Below are 18,919 nucleotides of genomic sequence, written 5' to 3' on the forward strand. Positions count from 1 at the left end.
CAGGAACACCAGGATATAAAATAAGTTACCCAAGGTCACACTATTCCTAAGTGATAGTTCTGAGATTTTAACTAAGGCTGCCAAGCTCTCAGACCAGGCAGTTAACCAATATGTTTTATCATCTACCTAAATAGATAAATGAAAACATGTATTGGGATTTACTATATACATTATTTTAGAAGCATATTATAAATATTACCCTACATTCTAAAAAAAAGTTGAGAAACATACTCAGGTCAAGTATCAGCTTTTAAAAGAAGTTTTTCCTTTGGCTAAGATTGAGACAGTCAGTCTCTGCTGAAGTAGATTTGTTCCCTATAGAGACATGCAGCAATGGCCAGGGACATTTTTTATTGTCATGACTGGAATGGGCTCTACTACCATGATATAGTCAAAGGCCAAGAAGGCTGCTAAGCATTCTAGCGTGCAAAGGCAATGCCTCTTCTTAATACAAAATGCAGAGTATGCAAATACCAGTAGAGCCAACAGTAAGATATTCTTATAGAAAGGCACTGCTGGTGCATTTGTCTGTTTCATATTCCTCAAAGGGCTTTTCAACATCCTGAAAATGTTTATTCATTTGTTTACTTGCCAAGGTTTGCTTGTTTACTTGAGAAAGGATGGGTAAACTTTTAGGAAAGCCTTACCTGTGTAACTTAATTACTGTATGAGGACCTCGAGTATAGTAAGTACTTCCATACATGTGTAACATTTCTTACATGATATAATTTACTTCTCAATTCCCCATATCATAAGAAATGTAGATTGTTTCCAAGTTTTGCTATTATAAATAATCTGGAAGCAAACATTATTTTTTTGTGACACTTGTCACCTATTTGTTTCCATAGGTTAAGATACACAGGGAAGGGCTTATTGAATTTCTAAAGCTCTTAATATAATTTGCTAATTGCCTTCCAGAAAAATGGTGTCAATTTTTACTCATACCAACAGTGACTGGAAAGAGCTTGTCTGCTGATCTCAAGCCAATTCTAGATTTCACCATTAAAAGAATTTATTTTTATCAATTTGGAAGGAATTTGGATTCAAGTGCCCCATTTCTTACAGCTGAACAGTCTTTCACTACAAACCAGGGTAGTTGTGAATTTTTCCCCCCTATATCCACTGCTTTTTTGTAATATTTTTGTACCTGGACTCTACCCTGGGCAATTTAGAGAACTCCTGAATTTTATGTAACTGGGTACTTTAAAACATTCATTATATATTTATAGATCATTAAGTTCTTGTCGAAACTATTTCTTGCATTCCGATGATTGAATTTTTTTTTTGGTAGCTGATTCTTTGAATCATGAGGGTTAGGGGGTGATGTTTCAGTTAATGGACTTAGAAGACTCCCTAATAAAGCCTAGCCCTTGACTGGTTAAGCTCCATCTATAATGTATCTACATAAGTACAGACTCAAAGAAAGATCTATACAGAGGGTCTGAAAAGGCCAGAAGTCATGCCACACTGGCATAAGGGCAAGAGATAATGGGAGGGAGGGAGAAATGGCTTAGTGAACCACGCTATTCACAAGTCCTGTTGCCCATTCTGGACCCCATTGTATTATGAAGTTGATTAAATATAGAAACTGAGAACTTAAAATCTATTTTCTTGGTATCCCCGCTGGTAAAATTTTTAACCCAGTGGTTTCCACAGTGATATATGTGTCTCTGAGACAGGCACACATCTCTCCAATTAGAGGAAAGCATCTATGACCCTTTTTAAAACTTTAATAGCTATTTTGAATGTTTTATTACTATCGGTATGGTTACATACACATCCATTGTGGTTGTCTGTGTGTGTGTGTGTGTGTGTGTGTACGTGCACGCCAATACTGGGGCTTGAACTCAGAATCTCACACTCTCACTTGGACTTTTGCTCATGGCTGGCACTGTGCAACTTGATCCACACCTGTGCTTCCAGATTTTTGCTGGGTAATTGGAGATAAGATCTCATAAATTCGTCTGCCCAACATAAATCTGTGAATGGCGATCCACAGATCTCAGCCTCCTGAGTATCTAGGGTGATAGGCATGAGCAATCAATACCAGATGTGTTTGAGTATGGTGTGTGTACATATATACTGTGTGGGCTTGCTATCATTCCCAAACATTATTATTATTGTAGTTGTTGTTGTTGTTAGCTATTAAAGTTTTGTAGTATTTGCAAAAAAAGTTTTGGAAATCACTGCCCTCAGTGGAAAACCGGGGTCAGTAACTTCTTATCTAAGGGATTCTGTTTTCCCAGCTTCCTTTCAGTACCCAGGGTGTGTCTGCTGGAGCATGTGCAGCCACCACAGCTGCAGCAGTGGCCTGGGTAGACTTTTCCTCTGCGTTTCTATAGTGGTAACAGGATTAACAGACTCTATTCTGGAAGTACTTGGGTGGCATAACACCTCCCAGCAGAACTATTCCTGACAAGTTTGTGCAGATGGAAATGCATATTTATGTCACTTAAAGCCTACAAGAGACACAAGGATTTGAGCTATAACAATAAATAGAAAAAAATTCTTCAGCATTTTTGGTAACCCATACTCAAGTACATTGACTGTGCTTGGCGAAAGACCTACAGTTTGCTCTTTGTCCAAGCATAAAATATTCAGCATTTAAGCATGTCGAGGTGAACTCTTTCTGAATATATTTTAGAGTGTTAAAATAAGCTATCACAAAGTTTTAAAAATTCAGGTCTTAAAAATAACAGGACAATTTTATGAAGTGTTTGGGCCATTTCAAGAGAAATGGGGGAAAAAGAGTCTCCTTTTAAAAAGAATTCTCATATGTTCCATTATTAATCACGACAAGTTTAAAGAATCATTTCTAAAAGCCAAAGCCATCATTGTTCAGGTTTCTAAGTTTAAGGTCTTAGCAACAGTTGATACAGCTTCAACTTCTAAACAACTCTGATTGTTCGCCTCCATGAAATTTGGGATTAAGATGTAGGAAAATTTTACATGTATTTTTTAAGCCCATTAGAATTGAATGAAGGGTGCAGTCAGTCTAGACCTTATCTTAGAGATTCTATTGAAAGTAAAATGCACTGATTTCTACTTTCTCTGAACTCAGGAATCTTAATTTGTGGCAACTAGATTGTCATCTCAGCTGGCCAAGATAGATCTACTGCTGTTTGACATAACCAAGCCAAACATGAATAGAAGAAAATTTCCAAAAATGTTACATGGTTTTCATTAGATTATGAGAAGAATTTTATATCTAAAAAGAGAGAAATAACCATAAAGAGCAAAGAAATTGAGATGAAAATGAATATGTCCACAGGGACATGTGCAAAAAAGACAGGATAAGAGATCAAAAGTATTACAAAGTTTAAATCTGTTTTAGAAAATATAAAGAATAGTAATGAAAACACAGAAAACGTAATGAGTAGTACAGGGAACAAATACCAAACATTCTCCCATAGTTCCAAAGATAAGATTAATAATTAAAGTACCAAAGGTTAAAAAAGTTAAATGCACTCCTCAGAACAAATAAACCTCACTTGAGTGGTTAACCATTTAGGTGGCTCATACCTGTTATCCTAGCTATTCAGGAACCTGAGATCTGAGAATCCTAGTTCAAAGCCTGCCCAGGTAGAAAAATCCATGAGACTCTTACCTCTGGTTAATGAATGAAAAGCCAGAAGTGGAAATTTGGCTCAAGTGGTGAGGTGCCAGCTACGAGCAAAAATTAGCCAAAAGAGGCCACAAAGTCCTGAGTTCAAGCCCATGTATTAGCACAAAAACACATCAAAACAAAATCTATCTAGAAGTTTGGGGAGGGTCAAAATGATTCCAAACCACGTGCCCTTAAGAAGTTTTCAAGATGAGACCCATTGTTTCAAATTTAATCAAAGGAGTCTTACAATCTTATCAAATAGTTTGAGTTACAAAAATAAAGATTATTTTTAAAAGCATCCAAGCAAGAAAAATCTAGATTGTAAAAGAAAGAACTGTCCTGAGTTGGGCTTCAAATGGTTTTTGTAGAAAGCTGTCAGAGAGTGGGGGTATCATGTGAAAACTTTTGAGAGATCATATCCCAATAATTTTATCCTCAATCAACTTGTCTTTTCTGGGTGAAAGTATAATAGTTTCCTCATGTATTATGAGAAAGAAAATATACTACCTTAAGAGTCTTCCTTGAAAAAAATTATTTAAACATCTTACATGTTTTGTTGATTGAGAAGGCAAGGATTAAGAAATCAAGTGCTAAGAAACTACCAACTGGTACAAAACGGAAATATACAGAAGAACCGAAATGAACCTGAGAGCACATTGCTGACTGTAAATGGACTCAAGGCATCCAGGAAGCAAGAATTAAACAGTGATGTGTGCCTTCATTTAGCATGGCCTCTAGATATAATCATTACGAATACCTTAGAATTTGTTGCTAGCTCTCATCATAGCAATGTCTTGACAATTCACCTGAGACAACCCTTAGCTGAAACCTTCCCACCAAAACATTTCCTGTACTTTCCAAATATTTTCCCAAAGTATCCTTTCCACATTTTTTTGAAATTTTTTACATTTTTTTAAATGAATGTGTCAATGAGAAAGGTTTCAATTGAAAGCTAAGAAAATACGTTTGCCAGTGAAGAATCATTCTTGTTTTTTAAAAGACATTCAAATAGAACTATTTTTTTATTTTGGAGTAGCAACATTTAGAAATATTCGCTGCTTGCGTCTGAGCTTAGAAAGTCTACTATATAGGAATCTTTCAAATGAATACTGTAAAGTGCTAATATGATGTTATGCATTAGAAACCAACTCAGCCAGGTTACAAAAATCCCCATGGCTCGAGGAATCGCTGCACATACGGTGATAATTTTATTCTTTAGAAAATTTTATAAATACTTTCTATTTTAGTGAAAGAAATGAAAAAGACAAATCTAGTATACTTTTTATCCTTTTTTATTACTATCATTATTGTTATTTTCAAGTAGTTGTACAAAGGTGTTGCCATGTAAGAAAGTAGTTTATGAATATAATGCATCTTGATCTGTACCCACCCCGTTCAACATCTTTATCCACCCCTCCCACTTTTCTCAATTTTGTAGAATATGTATTTAATTCTCCTTTTTTTTTTTTGCTGGACCTGAAGCTTGAATTCAAGGCCTGAGCACTGTCCTTAGGTTTTTTCCAAGGCTAAAGCTCTACTACTTGAGCCACCACATCACTTCTAGCTTCTTCTATGTATGTGATACTGAGGAATCGAACCCGGGTATTCATGCATGCAAGACAAACACTCTACCACTAGGCCCTATGCATTTAATTCTTGACTATATTCTCCTCCCTTCACCTCTTCATTTGTCTACCCTTCACTCTCTGACCCCACTCTAGCCCTCTCAAGTACCTGTTTCCTGGTGTTTATTTTATTGAACGTATACCTTGCCTTTCTAAGGAATGCCACTATTTGAGTTCTCCTTTGAATGGATCATGTTGTGGTGAATGCATATTTTTATCCTTTCATCTCTTAAAAATGTTTTCAGAAAAAAGGAGGAATCCTAAATCAAAACACCTTGGAGAAGTCTTCAGAGGCTCAACATGTTTTGACAAGGAATGTATTGTAAGACTTTATGGGAAGTCAGGGTGGACAGAAGAGAGATGGAACATAACATCTCCAATCTATGGGGTGCTTTGCTAGCCACTAGATCTTTTATGGGTAGTCTCTCCTGATGGTACTCTCATACCGACACATGCATGTCCGTGATAGTTGTGAACCTGCTAAGCACACTTCTTCTGTTTAGCATTGCCTCTTCAAGTCTTATCTCCCTGAGGCTCCCAAATCACCACACATGGTACATTGTTCTTTCACCCAATGTTTGTTAATTGCTACTGTGCTCGAAAACTGCTGAGTATTAAGCATATTGGGATGAATAAAATCCAGTTTTATTCTCCTCATGGAGAGCTTACTTCTCCAGAGCCCTTGCTTGAGTTGAATTGATTCTGTTTTCTTCATTTCTATGATATTTTTGCCAGTCCTGGGGCTTGCACTCAGGGCATGAGCATTGTCCTTGGGTTGTCTTCAAGCTAGAACGTTATCACATGAGCCACAGCACCATTTATGGATTTTTCTATGTACATTGTACCAAAGAATCGAACCCGGGTCTTTGTACATGCTAGGCAAGCATTCTATCATTAGGCCAAACTCCCAGTCCCTGATATTCTTTTACATGTGTGTCTGTCCTACCATAAAGGAAAAGACCCGTGCCTTAGTCTTCCTGAGATTGGTACAAATTTTGGTATAAAGGTATGAGTGTAGATAGATATGTGTCAGTATAGTTAATAATATATACAAATACACACATAGAGAGATGATGTATTATCTATATTAATTGAGTAATGTAATGTTTTGGTTTGAATTCTCAGGCTGCTAGTCTGATCTACTTATTCCTATATTATGTTGTGTCCAAAATAAGCACCTTAATGGCCAATACTAGTAAAAATATTTTCAGATGATTTTTGATGGGACATTCTTTAGAAATCGAACAGAATTGCAGCATTTCAAATATAGAATAAACCATCAATTGTGGGGCACGTCACATCAAGGGTAAAAGGCCTACCCTGTGGCCCAGTGCCACAGGAGATCCAACCTCCTGTCTCCTGGTTGGGAGGTTTGGCTGTGATTTGTGATGTAAAATAAGGCTACCTCGAACCCATGGATTGGCCCTGCTGCCCTCTCTGACCGCACCTACCTCCCCCTGTCCTGCCTAATTTATGCTAATAGACAATCCTGCTTCTTACTTTAGCCCCTGGTATTTCCACATTAAACGAGTCTGCCTTGACATGCTTCCCTCTGGAGAGGGAGGACTGGGTGAAGGCGGCCAGCCGGCCCTATCCTTTCTCGGTCTCATCTTAGTCGGGGCGTGTTCTCTTTGCCCTTCCTGCTGGTCAGGAGGCAAAGAGTTCTAAAAACCCCGACAATCAATGTCACCTGCTTTTATCTCCCGCACACCTTTCTATCCATGCTTCTTATTCTTCAGTACCTGCTCTAATACTAATAAAAATAATGACGGCTAACAGTCACACCACGAGGAAGTGTGGCTAAAGTGCTTTAAGTGAATTCTCATTCCATATTCACAATAACCCAATGAGCAAGTTATTGTGGACTCTGTTTTCCTAGTAGGGAAAATATATCTTGGAGAGGAAAGGGAAGCGTGCCACGTGCATTGTTGTTTGTACAAGAATACAGGTTTTGTGTCGGAATCTGAATTTAAGAGTTTAGAGTCTACAGTGCTTCCTTTTAGCCACTGTGATACATGCACGAGCTACAAAGATGAATGAAGCACACTGTGCCTCTGGGGACAGGATGTGCTATGTAAATCAGGCAGGCATGTCAACAACCAAGACTGCTCACAGCATCCCGGCTAGGCTATTTCCAACCTGATTTTTGTGAACCGTTATAATTCTTCTTCATGACTAAGAATTTCCCAATGAGGCCAGTTCAAATGAAGGGATAGAGATGAGACTAAAAAAGATTCTGTGTGATGGGAGTTAGGGCCTTTTGGCTGTTGTTCTGCTACTTGGGAGACTGTTGACTATGATTATGTCCGGCTATCTCTGTGAGGCAGTTTTCCAAAGTTACTGGGCCTTGCTAAATTAGATGATGAGTGTTGGTTTTCATCCCATCAGTTGGGCAGATTAATCATCGGATTCTCCTTTAAGAATCTCAATCAATTAGATTGTCATAGAAAAAGAACAATTGAACCTGGCTGAAATCCCAAATGCCTAGTGGCTGAGTGCTTTCTCTGGCTCTGTCTGACAAAGTAAATAACAGCAATGAGAATAATAGGAAGAGGTGGTATGCCTGGGGGAAGGAGAGGGGTTGGTGGTTCATGCCTGTAATCTTAGCTACTCAGGAAGCTGAGATCTGAGGATCACAGTTCTAAATGAGCCCTCAAGATTCTTATTTCCAATTAACCTGCCACACGTCAGAAGTGGAAGTGTTGCTGAAGTGGTAGAGTGCCAGCTTTAAGTGAAAGAATATTCCAGGTGAGAGTATGAGAAACTGAATGCAAGCAGTATTACCAGCACAAAGATAGACAAACAACTCTGACGGTACAAGCCAGAACGCCCAGTTCCAAAGGATATGTAGATAGGTGGGTTGTAGTCCAAGGAAGACCCCGGATTTTAAAAAAGTGCAAGATCCTATCTGAAAGCTAACTAAAGCCTAAAGATGTAGTGGCATGCTCAAGTGGTGAAACATGTGCAGGGCACCCCAAGTTCCATCCCTGGCACTTCAGAGATGGATGAGTTCGGGAGAGATGAGGGAGAAGAATCAAAGGGGTGACATTAATCAAGATGCATTGCAATTATAAATGTACATGGTGAATTGAAATCTCCTGTGCAACTACTTAAAGATTAGAAAATGTTTTCACCTGTTATTCTAACTACTCAGGAGGCTGAGCTCTGAGGATCATGGTTCAAAGCCAGCCCAGGAAAGAAAGTCCACAAAACTCTTATCTCTAATCAACCACAAGTAAACCAGAAGTGGCACTGTGGCTCAAATGATTAGAGTGCTAGTTTAAGCAAAAAGACCTCAGGGATAATGCCCAGGCCTCTGAGCTCAAGACCCATGATTGACAAAAAGTCCATATGGAATATATAATCAGGAATAATGTTACCATATGGTGAGATCGTTGCTATAGTCCATGCATGCTTATCAAATCATCCACATATCAGCTTTACAAAGAAGGCTATTACCCTGAGTTCAAGTCCCAGTACCAGAAAAAAAAGAAAGAGTTTGGGTAGCCTTACTTGTTGGCTTTAGGTTTCTTCAAGTGTTTTATGTTCCACTAGCTCCACCCTTTTCCCATGCAGACATACAGTGTGTTAGTTGTTAGTTGATTGCTCCAAAAATCGAAGGTAGATCAAACATAGGAAGCTGGAGGTTTGGCTAAAATAGTTTTTGGCAACCGGAGATAAGAGTCTCTGAAAATTTCTCTTCTTCCAAAATTATTTTTACCATATAGATTAGTCTATTTTTGTTTATTGTTAATAGCTTGTTGGTATTTTAAATTTTGGGGAGGGGAGTTATATGAAAGTCTGCATTTCAAATCAAGTTAAATAATTGATATGTATGGATTTGTTTGCGTCAATGTGCTCCTAATTTAGTAGTTGAGATATGTAGAGCAATTCTTTACTATGGTTCAATGTGCTTTGGGCTAGTCTCTCTTTAATTGAATGCCAAGTACATTGCTAGAAGCTCAAAAAGTCGACAACAGTAATAGGAACTCTAACAGAATAACACTTTAGATCTAACAGCAGTGTATCCTGGGTTGTAGAAACTTCCTTACCACTTAGCTAATGAAATAGTTAAGTCAGAAATGAGCTAGCCATATTTGCTTTGAAAATTATCCCTTGGTGAAACCAACAAGTATAAATACACCAGGTGACTGAAGCTCAATAGGTAGTATTATTATTAATTATTGTTGTTGTTGTTGTTATTTTGTTCTTCAAGCAGTTCCAGAAGTCCTCTGAACATACTGCTGTTGATATACAGGTATCACGTTGGCTATCTTCATTGTCATCTATAAAGCATTCCTTTACAAGTGAGCCGGTTGGTGAGTTGAACTGGTTTGTGTCTTAAGTGTAAGTCATTGTGTTGGCACGAATGCATGTGAATCGTGTTCTAGAATGCCAGCAAGGTTTGTTAACACTTTAGAAGTCCTTGTTCTGTAAAGTCTGCGACAGGAGCAGCCTTCATGTTTTGACTACATTGCACAAATGAAGATGAGCATGGCATTTTGATGGCTGACCTTCTGCACTTGCTTCAGATGATTCTACTTGCTCTGCCCTCTCCTTTTAACCTGATTGGTTACTGTAAGGTATTAATATGTGAAGGCCTCCTTTCTGCCAAAGTCCACCCCCCCAGCACCTTTTCAGAGCTACAAGGCAAACAGAGAGAGAGAGAGAGAGAGAGAGAGAGAGAGAGAGAGAGAGAGAGAGAGAGAGAGAGAGAGAGAGAGAGAGAGAGACATAAATCAGCTTGCTTATGTCACATAGCTGAGACATAACCTGGTTGTTTTTGATCTCTAGTAAGTCCTATGCCTGGTTGTCACCAATTCTGTAATGACCCTTTAACACTGAACAAGATAAGTCAAAAACATTGTGCAATGGCCAGTAACCTGAGCCTGTCATGTTTAAGATGACCCTTTGAATTGGGAAGGATCACATCTCTCCTTTCTTAGAACAACTTGTTCTAGATTTCAAGGAAATGGATACAGTGCCTCAATTTGGAGAAGTCAAAGTCCTTTCCCCTTGAAAAATGAGAAATCTGTTGATTTCTCTGTTGGTGGCTTGTGCCGCCATAATGATCCTATATGGCGTGCCTGATGTTTAGTTAGTTTCAGGTTAAGATCCGAAAGTGAAGTCTGCATGCTATCTATTCTTAGCATTCTTTAGACTACCAAAGAATAGGATCATGTGACCCTCTGAGGTTGCAGACAATCAGAGTCATTCACATGCCAGTGAGCACAAGGCTTGCTGGGGATCTTTTCTCAGAGATTAATTTGGCCTTGTCTTATTTCTGCCTTCCCCTGCCTTCTTTCTTTCACACTGCTTTATCAAATCGACTTATCTTTTCTTCCTTCTCTTCTTTCCTTCTTCCTTCTCATCCTTTCCCATTCCTCTCACCTACCCTCTTCTCCCCTCTCCTCATCTTTGCTCTCCCTAATTTACTCCTTCCTTGTCTCTTTCTTTGCTTTGGTTTTCTTTTCTTCTTTCTCAGCAATAGTGTACATTGAACCCAGGATCTTGTGCATGCTAGACAAATGCTCTACCGTTTAGCTATATTTGTAGCTTTTCTTTAATGATGTGCTCAGACACACCTCAAACTTGTCATCCTTCCGCATCATTCTTCTCAGTAGCAGGGATTGTTGTCCTATACTGCTTTGCTGGCTATTAATCTAAATTGTGTATGTTCTGGGGTTTTGTTTCTTTAATCGCAAGTTATTTAGAGAGTACAGTGTATATAGAGCTTGTATATTTTCCCCAGTAACTTTATCTCTATTCTGTATCAAAACACACTAAAAACACCAGGTAGTATAAAAATGAATTCCTATAATGTGCTTGAAGATCAAACTTGATATAATGTGCTTGATCTTCAAGTACATTATACTCGTAGAAAAATAACCCCAATATCGCAATAAAGATGTTGCTTGCCATAGCTGACTTTGTGATGTCCAGTGGCAGTGCTGTTTTGTTTCACTGTGTCTCACTATTTGGGAAGCCCTTTAAGGCATTCCATAAAAGGGGGTCAGTAAGAGTTGCCACTGAAATCAAACCAAAACAGAACAATAACATGAAAAATCTTTCCATTCTGTCATGGGTAGCTCTTCATGAGTGCTCTCTGAAGATAGGAAAGCTCCCTGCAGAGGCCACATTGAACCCAACACTATAATTTCTGCCCTGCTCACTAACTGTGCCACTTTACAACTGCCCCTTTGCCTTTGCAAGGGCCAGAGGCAGTGATGGGGTCAGCCAGAAAGCTCTCTGCAGCACTTGAGAATCCACCTTCTAAGGCCAGTGAAGTTAAACATCAGGAGAAAACACCCCAAGTGTTTCCTCATTCGTTTAGCCATTCACTCTGGAACATGTGATTCCTGCTATGAAAACAGCACACTTGATAATATCAGCCCAAGTTTTTCACATTCCCCCTTAAGCATCCAACAAAGAAAGGAGATGGCTGAAAAACTGTATATTCAATGAAAACAGCATATTACATCTCCTTGTACTTCTGCAAAGGGTAGGGAAACAGATTCATTAGTTTTGATTAAATACAGTGTTTCAAGCAAGATTTTATTAGGTGGCTCAACAATGTTGATAGGCTCTCTAAAGACGACGGAGATTGAAGCTATTTGGGATACATTTCTCTGCTATCTCTTGGATGTTGGAAAAGTTACAGAATAAATATATGGTAGATATATTTTCAATGTAAGAAAGGGATTTTTAAAGTAAGTATGTCTGTTTATTGTATACCCTTTGTATTCTGATGAGCTAGCCCACAAAAGAAAGGTCTTTTGGGGGGAGGGGTTAACAAGAAAGTAATTTATAACACTGATATGTCAATATGTTTTTCAATAAACTTTTCCTTAGACTTTCTTGAATTCTCTTCAGTATGAGAATTATAATTATATATCTTCCTCCTTCTTTGAAAGTGGTTACAAGGTGTTCATTTGCTGAGTTCTGCCGCTCAAGTCATCACCAGAATAGGAATGTCATGACTCAGTTAACAATGCTTTATTATTCACGCTGATCTTTTTTTTACAGTGTGCTTCATCTCAAAAAAAAAACATTGTAAATCAGATATCTACCTCCTACTCTTTTGTTCGTTTGCAAAGTTTTATTATTCTTAAGAACGCAGTGGCCTGTCAAGAGTCCGTGTATACTGTTCATCTTCTCCCCCCTGCATGAAATCCTTTTCTCTGCACAAGTTAGGATGGCAGAAACATGCCTGCCATCCTACGTTTTCTGTATAACAGTTGCGAAAATAAATAAAGGGTTCCTTCTCCAGACCCAAAGAGGCTTAGTATTCCTTGAGCCCACAGAGTTGAAACAATGGAATAAAAACATATTTGAGGGCTGGGAGTTTGGCCTAGTGGTAGAGTGCTTGCCTAGTGCTTTCCTCAGTACCACATAAATAGAAAACAGCCAGAAGTGGTGCTGAGGCTCAAGTGGTAGAGCTCTAGCCTTGAGAAAGCCCAAGGACAGTGCTCAGGGCCCTTGGCTCAAGCCCAGGACTGGCTATATATACATATACATATATGTATATATTTGAGTTGTAAAAGCACATTCTTTTGAGGTTTGTCTTCTTTAGAAAGAATCTTCTTTAGTGCAAGATATATGATCATTGTATTTTTGAAATAAATTTTAGTGGGGCTTCATTTTCTCCATACTGTAGAGTATGAGGGGTATATTTCCGAATGGATTAATCAACATGCACTTTTTAAGAGATAATAGTTGGCCATATTTCCTAGAAAATATCACTTACTACCCCTCTAGTATATAGATAGGAATAAGGGAACATAATCAGAATTTCACTCATTTATTCAGTGAAGGAGACAACACTCAGGACTTAACTGTCATTTAAGAGGTTTTAGGCATGAATTAAAAAAAAGATCAGTTTGGCTTTGAAATGTCATCAGGGAGCCCAGTATGTTGATACATGCTGTGATTGTATCAAGTCAGAAGGTGGAGACACAAGGTCATGAGTTCAAGTCAAGGCGAGATAAAATTAGTGAGACTATCTCTCATATATAATTCAAAACAAAGTGGCTTAGAAAGTGGTTCAAAACATAGAATCTTCATACCTAGAATGCATCAGACTCTAGATTTAAGTTCCAGTGCCACAAAAATCTCTTAGGAAAATAAGATAAGACAACATGAAACCTGCCTATATTGGAGGTTTAGGAAGAGAGGAAAGTAGACTGGGCATTCTTATTTGACCACTCACCTGTCAGTCAGTTCTTGTTGTACTCTTTTTCATTTTTGGCTTTCCACACAATATCATTTTCTATTTGGACCCACTTCCCTATACTCTCAATCTTACTCAAAGAGCTAAGGATATTCCAGCAGTATAGGACTGAATGGACCTGGTGGTACCCAGAAGGCAAGAGGATTTAGGGAAGGAAGAGAAGCCCTTGACTTTGGTATTGTAAAGGCCACTGATGGCCTTGGTTAGACTGATTCCAATTGGGTACTAGGCTAGAAGACAGATTGAGTAAGCTGAATGGGAGGAAGTAGGTATGTGGAAATAGGAATATTGGATATTATTGCTTTTCCAACAGGTCCGAATAGTTAAATAGTTCTAGTGACTTTTGATGCACTTGTGTGTTAAGGTTATCAATGCATAAGCTTCTATAATCCCCACAAAACCCTAAGCACTATTTTACCTACATTTTACAAATGAGAAGGCTGAGACAGAAAGGATATGTATGTCCTAATGCAGTGTAGGTTGGTGATAATAATAGTATAGTAGCAATATAGCAGATCATATAAATAATATGCTAAAGAGAAACTTTAATTATGTCATATTTGAATAGACTATCATTAGAAGACAGTTCCAAATGTTTGATATTTAGAAATGAAGGAGAAGCTAACTTTCATTAACCTTAATTCAGCTATTTCAACACAAAGGAAAACAATTTCCAGGTAAATATTTGTAACAAGCTCTAAAATATTGCAGTAATACCAAAATACTGAAGAAAATATAACGCTATTATTTTTATGTTTCATTGTTAGTAGAAAAGCTTCGCAAAGAAAAATAAAACCCTTTCAATTGAAGTTTACCTTGAAAAACTAAACAGAATCACTGTCCTTTCCAAACTCTTTGAAGAAATTATAACTGAGGGTAGACCATAACCCATGTGCAGCATGGATGGAGGTTTGTAGATGGATTTTTTTTTCATTACAGAAAGATTTTGGAGGAAAGGTCCCTGTTACAATTGTTCTATATTCTCTGTGCTTTTTTTTAAGGTTTTATGCATTATGCAAGTAAAAGGAAAATGTTTCCGAAGTCCAGTTACTGGAACTTGATAAAACACTGAATATTTAATTTCATCCTACCATTATAATGCTAGATGTTGACAACTGAAAAATAAACAAAAAGAAATGAAACCAGGAGTTTTATAGTGCTTTAAAGGACAATGTCTGTATATACCCTCACACCAGTTTTTGATTGACCATACCTCCAAATTAATTTATGTTCTAGTTTGCTTTACCTCACACATTAAACAATGATACTTGAAAATTCCTTAACTCTTCGGTGGATGGTACTGTCATGTATGTGACAGATATTGTACTGTGTAAAGGGAAACATAGATAAAAGACCTGTATCACATTTCAGAGAGCTTCTAGTCCACAGCCAACCCTAGCATGGAGCTACCAAGAACATTATGTACTAAGCACCATGCCTAAGGTTGTGGGGACTTTATACACAGTGCCCAGCTGAGCTACTAGTCAGGATATTCCCAGAGGGGAAGCCAAGAGCTGGCTCTTGTACTCAAAGGATGCATCTTTTAACAAAAAAAAAGCACAAAATGTTTTTGTGTAGTAGTATTAATAGTATTTGCAATTATCAGCATTCCACTATACCTAGAAGAGCAGGAAAGGAGTACTGGGAAAAATGGTTGGAAAATAGAGAAAAACAGAGACCCCCAGGTGAGTGACTACCTGTGGTAGTGAGGATCTTAGAAGAAGTAAGTATGGGACTGGGAGTTTGGCCTAGTGATAGAGTGCTTGCCTAGCATGCATTAAGACCCAGGTTCTATTCCTCGGTACCATATACATAGCAAAAAGACAGAAGTGCTGCTGAGGCTCAAGTGGGAGAACTCTAGTCCTGAGAAAGCCCAACGACAATGCTCAGGCCAAGTTCAAGCCCCAACACAGGCAAAAAAAGTAAATATCTAGCAAGATCCTTACTGACTATACCTCCAAAGCATAAAATATGGCTAAAGGAGATCCTTGTAATTCTATTCTCTTTTGCTCATGAAAATGTATGTTGGTGAAGGAAACTGAACAAATATGCATCTAGCTGAAACTTTTTTTTTTATTTTGGGGGTGTGCAATTCTGGCCCTATGCCCATTTCAGACAGAGATAGTATGTCTCCATTCCCATGATTGGTCAGACATCTCTGCCTTTGGTTCTGATCCATCAGCAGAAGTCAGAGTGTAGGGTGGAAAACTCTGACAAACTCTCTGGGACACCCAAGCCACAGCCTAAATCTTGGAGTCACCGTGTGATGGAAGGAGTTAGGTCAATAAAATTCACAGGTTGTTATTTATCACTCTTATTGACCATTCTGGCTAATAACATCTTTATTTGGAATACATGTCATATACAAACTAATAAGAATATGCATTTGTATCTATTATGGAATTCTAAGAATAGAAATATTTGATTTTTGTTATATTGCAGGAGTTGTACAAAGTCCATGTTTATATCCCACACACATACCCACACCAAAAAATGGAAATATTATTGATTTTGTTACTGCCGTGCATATTACAATGGTTAAGAAAGTCGAGCTCAGAGTGCTGGAAATGTTTCTTTAGGATCATAGAATTAGTTGGAAGGAGGGAAAGCAGGAGAAAATGAGGGAGGGGCCATAATATTTGACAGGAATGATACTCATATCCTTACTTATTTATCTGTAATCTCTCTGTACATTATCTTTACAATAAAAAAATTCTAGAATTAAAAGTGGTAAGGTCAGAATTTAAATCCATGCTATCAGACACAAACAGTGTCCTGTCTCTAACATCTCATATTATTCCTTTCAACATGGTATCCTTAAACTAGTATTAGCAATCCATTTCAGTCAGCGTAGTAATAAAAATTGTTTTCAGGATATCCTTTCAGAAAAATCTGTATTTATTTGTAGACTGCCTTTAGAAACTTTGTATTTGAACCTAGGACCTCAAGCTATCTCATGGCTTTTTCACTCATGTCTAGCATTCTGCCACTTGGGCTATAGCTCTAGTTCTGGATTTCGTTATTTAATTGAACACAAGAATCTCTTGGATTTGACTGCCCTGGGCTGGCTCTGAACTATAATTCTCAGATCTGAGCCTCCTGAGTAGCTAGGATTATAGGTGTGCGTGACCATTGCCTATTTCTATACTTTAGAGATACTTTAGAAATTCTAGTAAAATAGATGCTTGAATAACAGAAATTGACTTGACAGAAATCTATTTATGTTTATTGTTTAATATCTAGTTTCATTTAACAAGAACAAAAAAGTTTGATCTGTGATGAGAGAAAGCTATAATTTATTAGTCAAGCCTTCTAGGTTTTTGCCTGGATTTGTCTTGTAAGTGATAATTTGTCTATGGAACTTTCTCCCATCCTTCCCTTGATCTTTGGAGGCAGTAGCCAATGATGAAAGCAACAACTAAATTTATGAGAACAAATTATTATTAAATATATGGGCTCCCCCCTCCTCTCATGCATAGATGCCCCACAGCTCTTTATGAAAATTACAATCTTCACTTTGAATAAGAAGAGCCCAATGTGATTCTATTTGGCTCCATTTCTCTGTTCAAGAGGCACTGGATTATCTTCTGATGGGTCCAGCAACCATGAAGCACAGAAACCTTTGTGCATCCTCCTTTTTGTCATTTTTCTCCATTTGCAACAAATACCTTCCTACCTACCTTTCCTGACAAAACAGCCCTATTGTTATCAGCAGTAAACGTATTAAGAACACACAAGGGCATTGTAGGATGTGTATCATGCATGAAAAAAAATATTGCCTGACAGGCTCCAATTGACAAGTGAAAAGAGGTTTTGTTGAAGGAAAGAAAGAGGCAGGTAATTGTTCCCTTCACAGGGGCAGCACGGGGCTCCCTTAAGGCATGGGCTCCCACCCCTGGCAAATCCACACCCAGGGGACCTGCTAGACAAGCAGCCAGCCACCTCTCTCTGGGATCAAGCTGTCAATGTAAACTTGCATTCTCCCTCATTTTCTGTGCTAAGCTGGGCCCCCAGAGCTCCTGCCTGCCAGTGTGAAAGCTCTGAATGAGCTCCCTTCTAAATTACATCACACATGCACCCTGCTCTTCAAACTGACAGAACAAAAGAAGCAAATTCCAAAAGTCTGGTGGGAGTGACTTGTTTATTGTCCTGGTTGATTACCACTTGGTGGGCTCTGGGAGCTGTCTGGGTAGCTTGGGTGCCGAGGAACATAACCTGGTTGGAGTCCTTGCCTGGTTAGTTATGGATTCGAGGCATTCTGCTTGATCAATGTGACACATATCAGTACTGGAAGGACAATGGGAAAATGGGGGTGGGGGAGAGAAAGAGACAGAGAAAGAAGAGAAGAGAGAAAAGGAAAGGAGAAAAATGAGAGAAAAGAAAAAGGAGAGGAAAGGAAGGGATTGGGGGCGAGGAGAGAGATGGGGGAAGGAAAAAAAGAGGAAGAAGAGAAAGGAAATGGTGTAAGGGAGGGAGAGAAAGAGAGTGGGGAACAAAAGGAAATTCCATTATCTCTTTCTCATCCTTAACAATTAAAGACAATGAATTTTTTTGTGCAATGGGCACAAGTAATTGTTTGTCTATGGCACATGCCGTGTGTGTGTGTGTGTGTGTGTGTGTGTGTGTGTGTGTGTGTGTGTGTGTGTGTGTGTGTGTGTGTGTGTGTGTCTGGGGCTGTGCACCTCTTTCCTGCAGTCCTGTTTGTTTTCGATGGCTATTTAGTGTTGTACTCTCACAGGAGTTCTTCTTGTCTGCTCTTTTTTCCCCATCTCCTGCCTCACCACTGATGACTGTGTTGCCTTGGTGTGGATCACTTTATTATCTTGACATAATGAATGGGAGATGTGATTTCTGCTTTCCGAGGCTGACATGGCGGCAGGACAAGTGATGTTTTCATCTTGAGGTGCCACATCTTGGATGGACACATATTGAGCTACTTGGAGAAGATAGAATGTGGGTTCTTGGGCTGCACAGGGAATCATGTTTGCCATACAGAAGCTCTGCCTCTCAGCCATGTCTCCACCTCTTTATTTTTGAGTGAATACATGTCTCTGGTTACCAAATCAGTCATCTCCAATCAGTTTCTATCTTTCTTAATACACAGCCAACCAGACCCCGCCTCCCTCTTCTGTAGTATGGAATCCTTGCTTTAGCCTTTTTCTGAATAATTATCTATGACCCCTTTTGGTGATCACTTTCAAATTCCATGTTGCACAGTATTTAAGGAAGGTCTAGAGAAGCAAACAAACTTGAAATCTACACTTGAATGGTCCTTGGCACATTCTAGCTGTAGGATTTTTGGACTCATGGTCTTATCTCACAAAGCTGCTTATTTCTTCGTCTACAAAATGAAAAGCAAGCATTGGTGGCTATAGCTTTTATAACACCTTGACAAACACATCTCATGCTCAGGAGGTGTGAGTAGACATCACGTTCTAATGGCCCTCATTTCCCCCT

The 18,919-nt window shown here is 38.6% G+C and overlaps 1 protein-coding gene across 1 annotated transcript in view; it reads right to left on the minus strand.

Annotated features, from left to right (window-relative positions):
- The window catches only part of Mdfic2 (MyoD family inhibitor domain containing 2), a 35,235-nt gene extending 16,758 nt beyond the window's left edge, over positions 1-18,477 (minus strand). Inside the window, exons 1-2 of the mRNA XM_090353083.1 lie at positions 18,199-18,477; positions 1,072-1,159 (exon numbers count right to left, since the gene is read on the minus strand). Coding sequence (XP_090209209.1) covers positions 1,072-1,159; positions 18,199-18,477 — 367 coding nt within the window. The remainder of the gene's footprint in view (positions 1-1,071; positions 1,160-18,198) is intronic.
- Positions 18,478-18,919: the final 442 nt, after the last annotated feature.

Source organism: Megascapheus bottae, chromosome 2 (genome assembly GCF_031878675.1).
Source record: "Megascapheus bottae isolate mThoBot1 chromosome 2, mThoBot2.hap1, whole genome shotgun sequence".
Classification (NCBI taxonomy): Eukaryota; Metazoa; Chordata; class Mammalia; order Rodentia; family Geomyidae; genus Megascapheus; species Megascapheus bottae.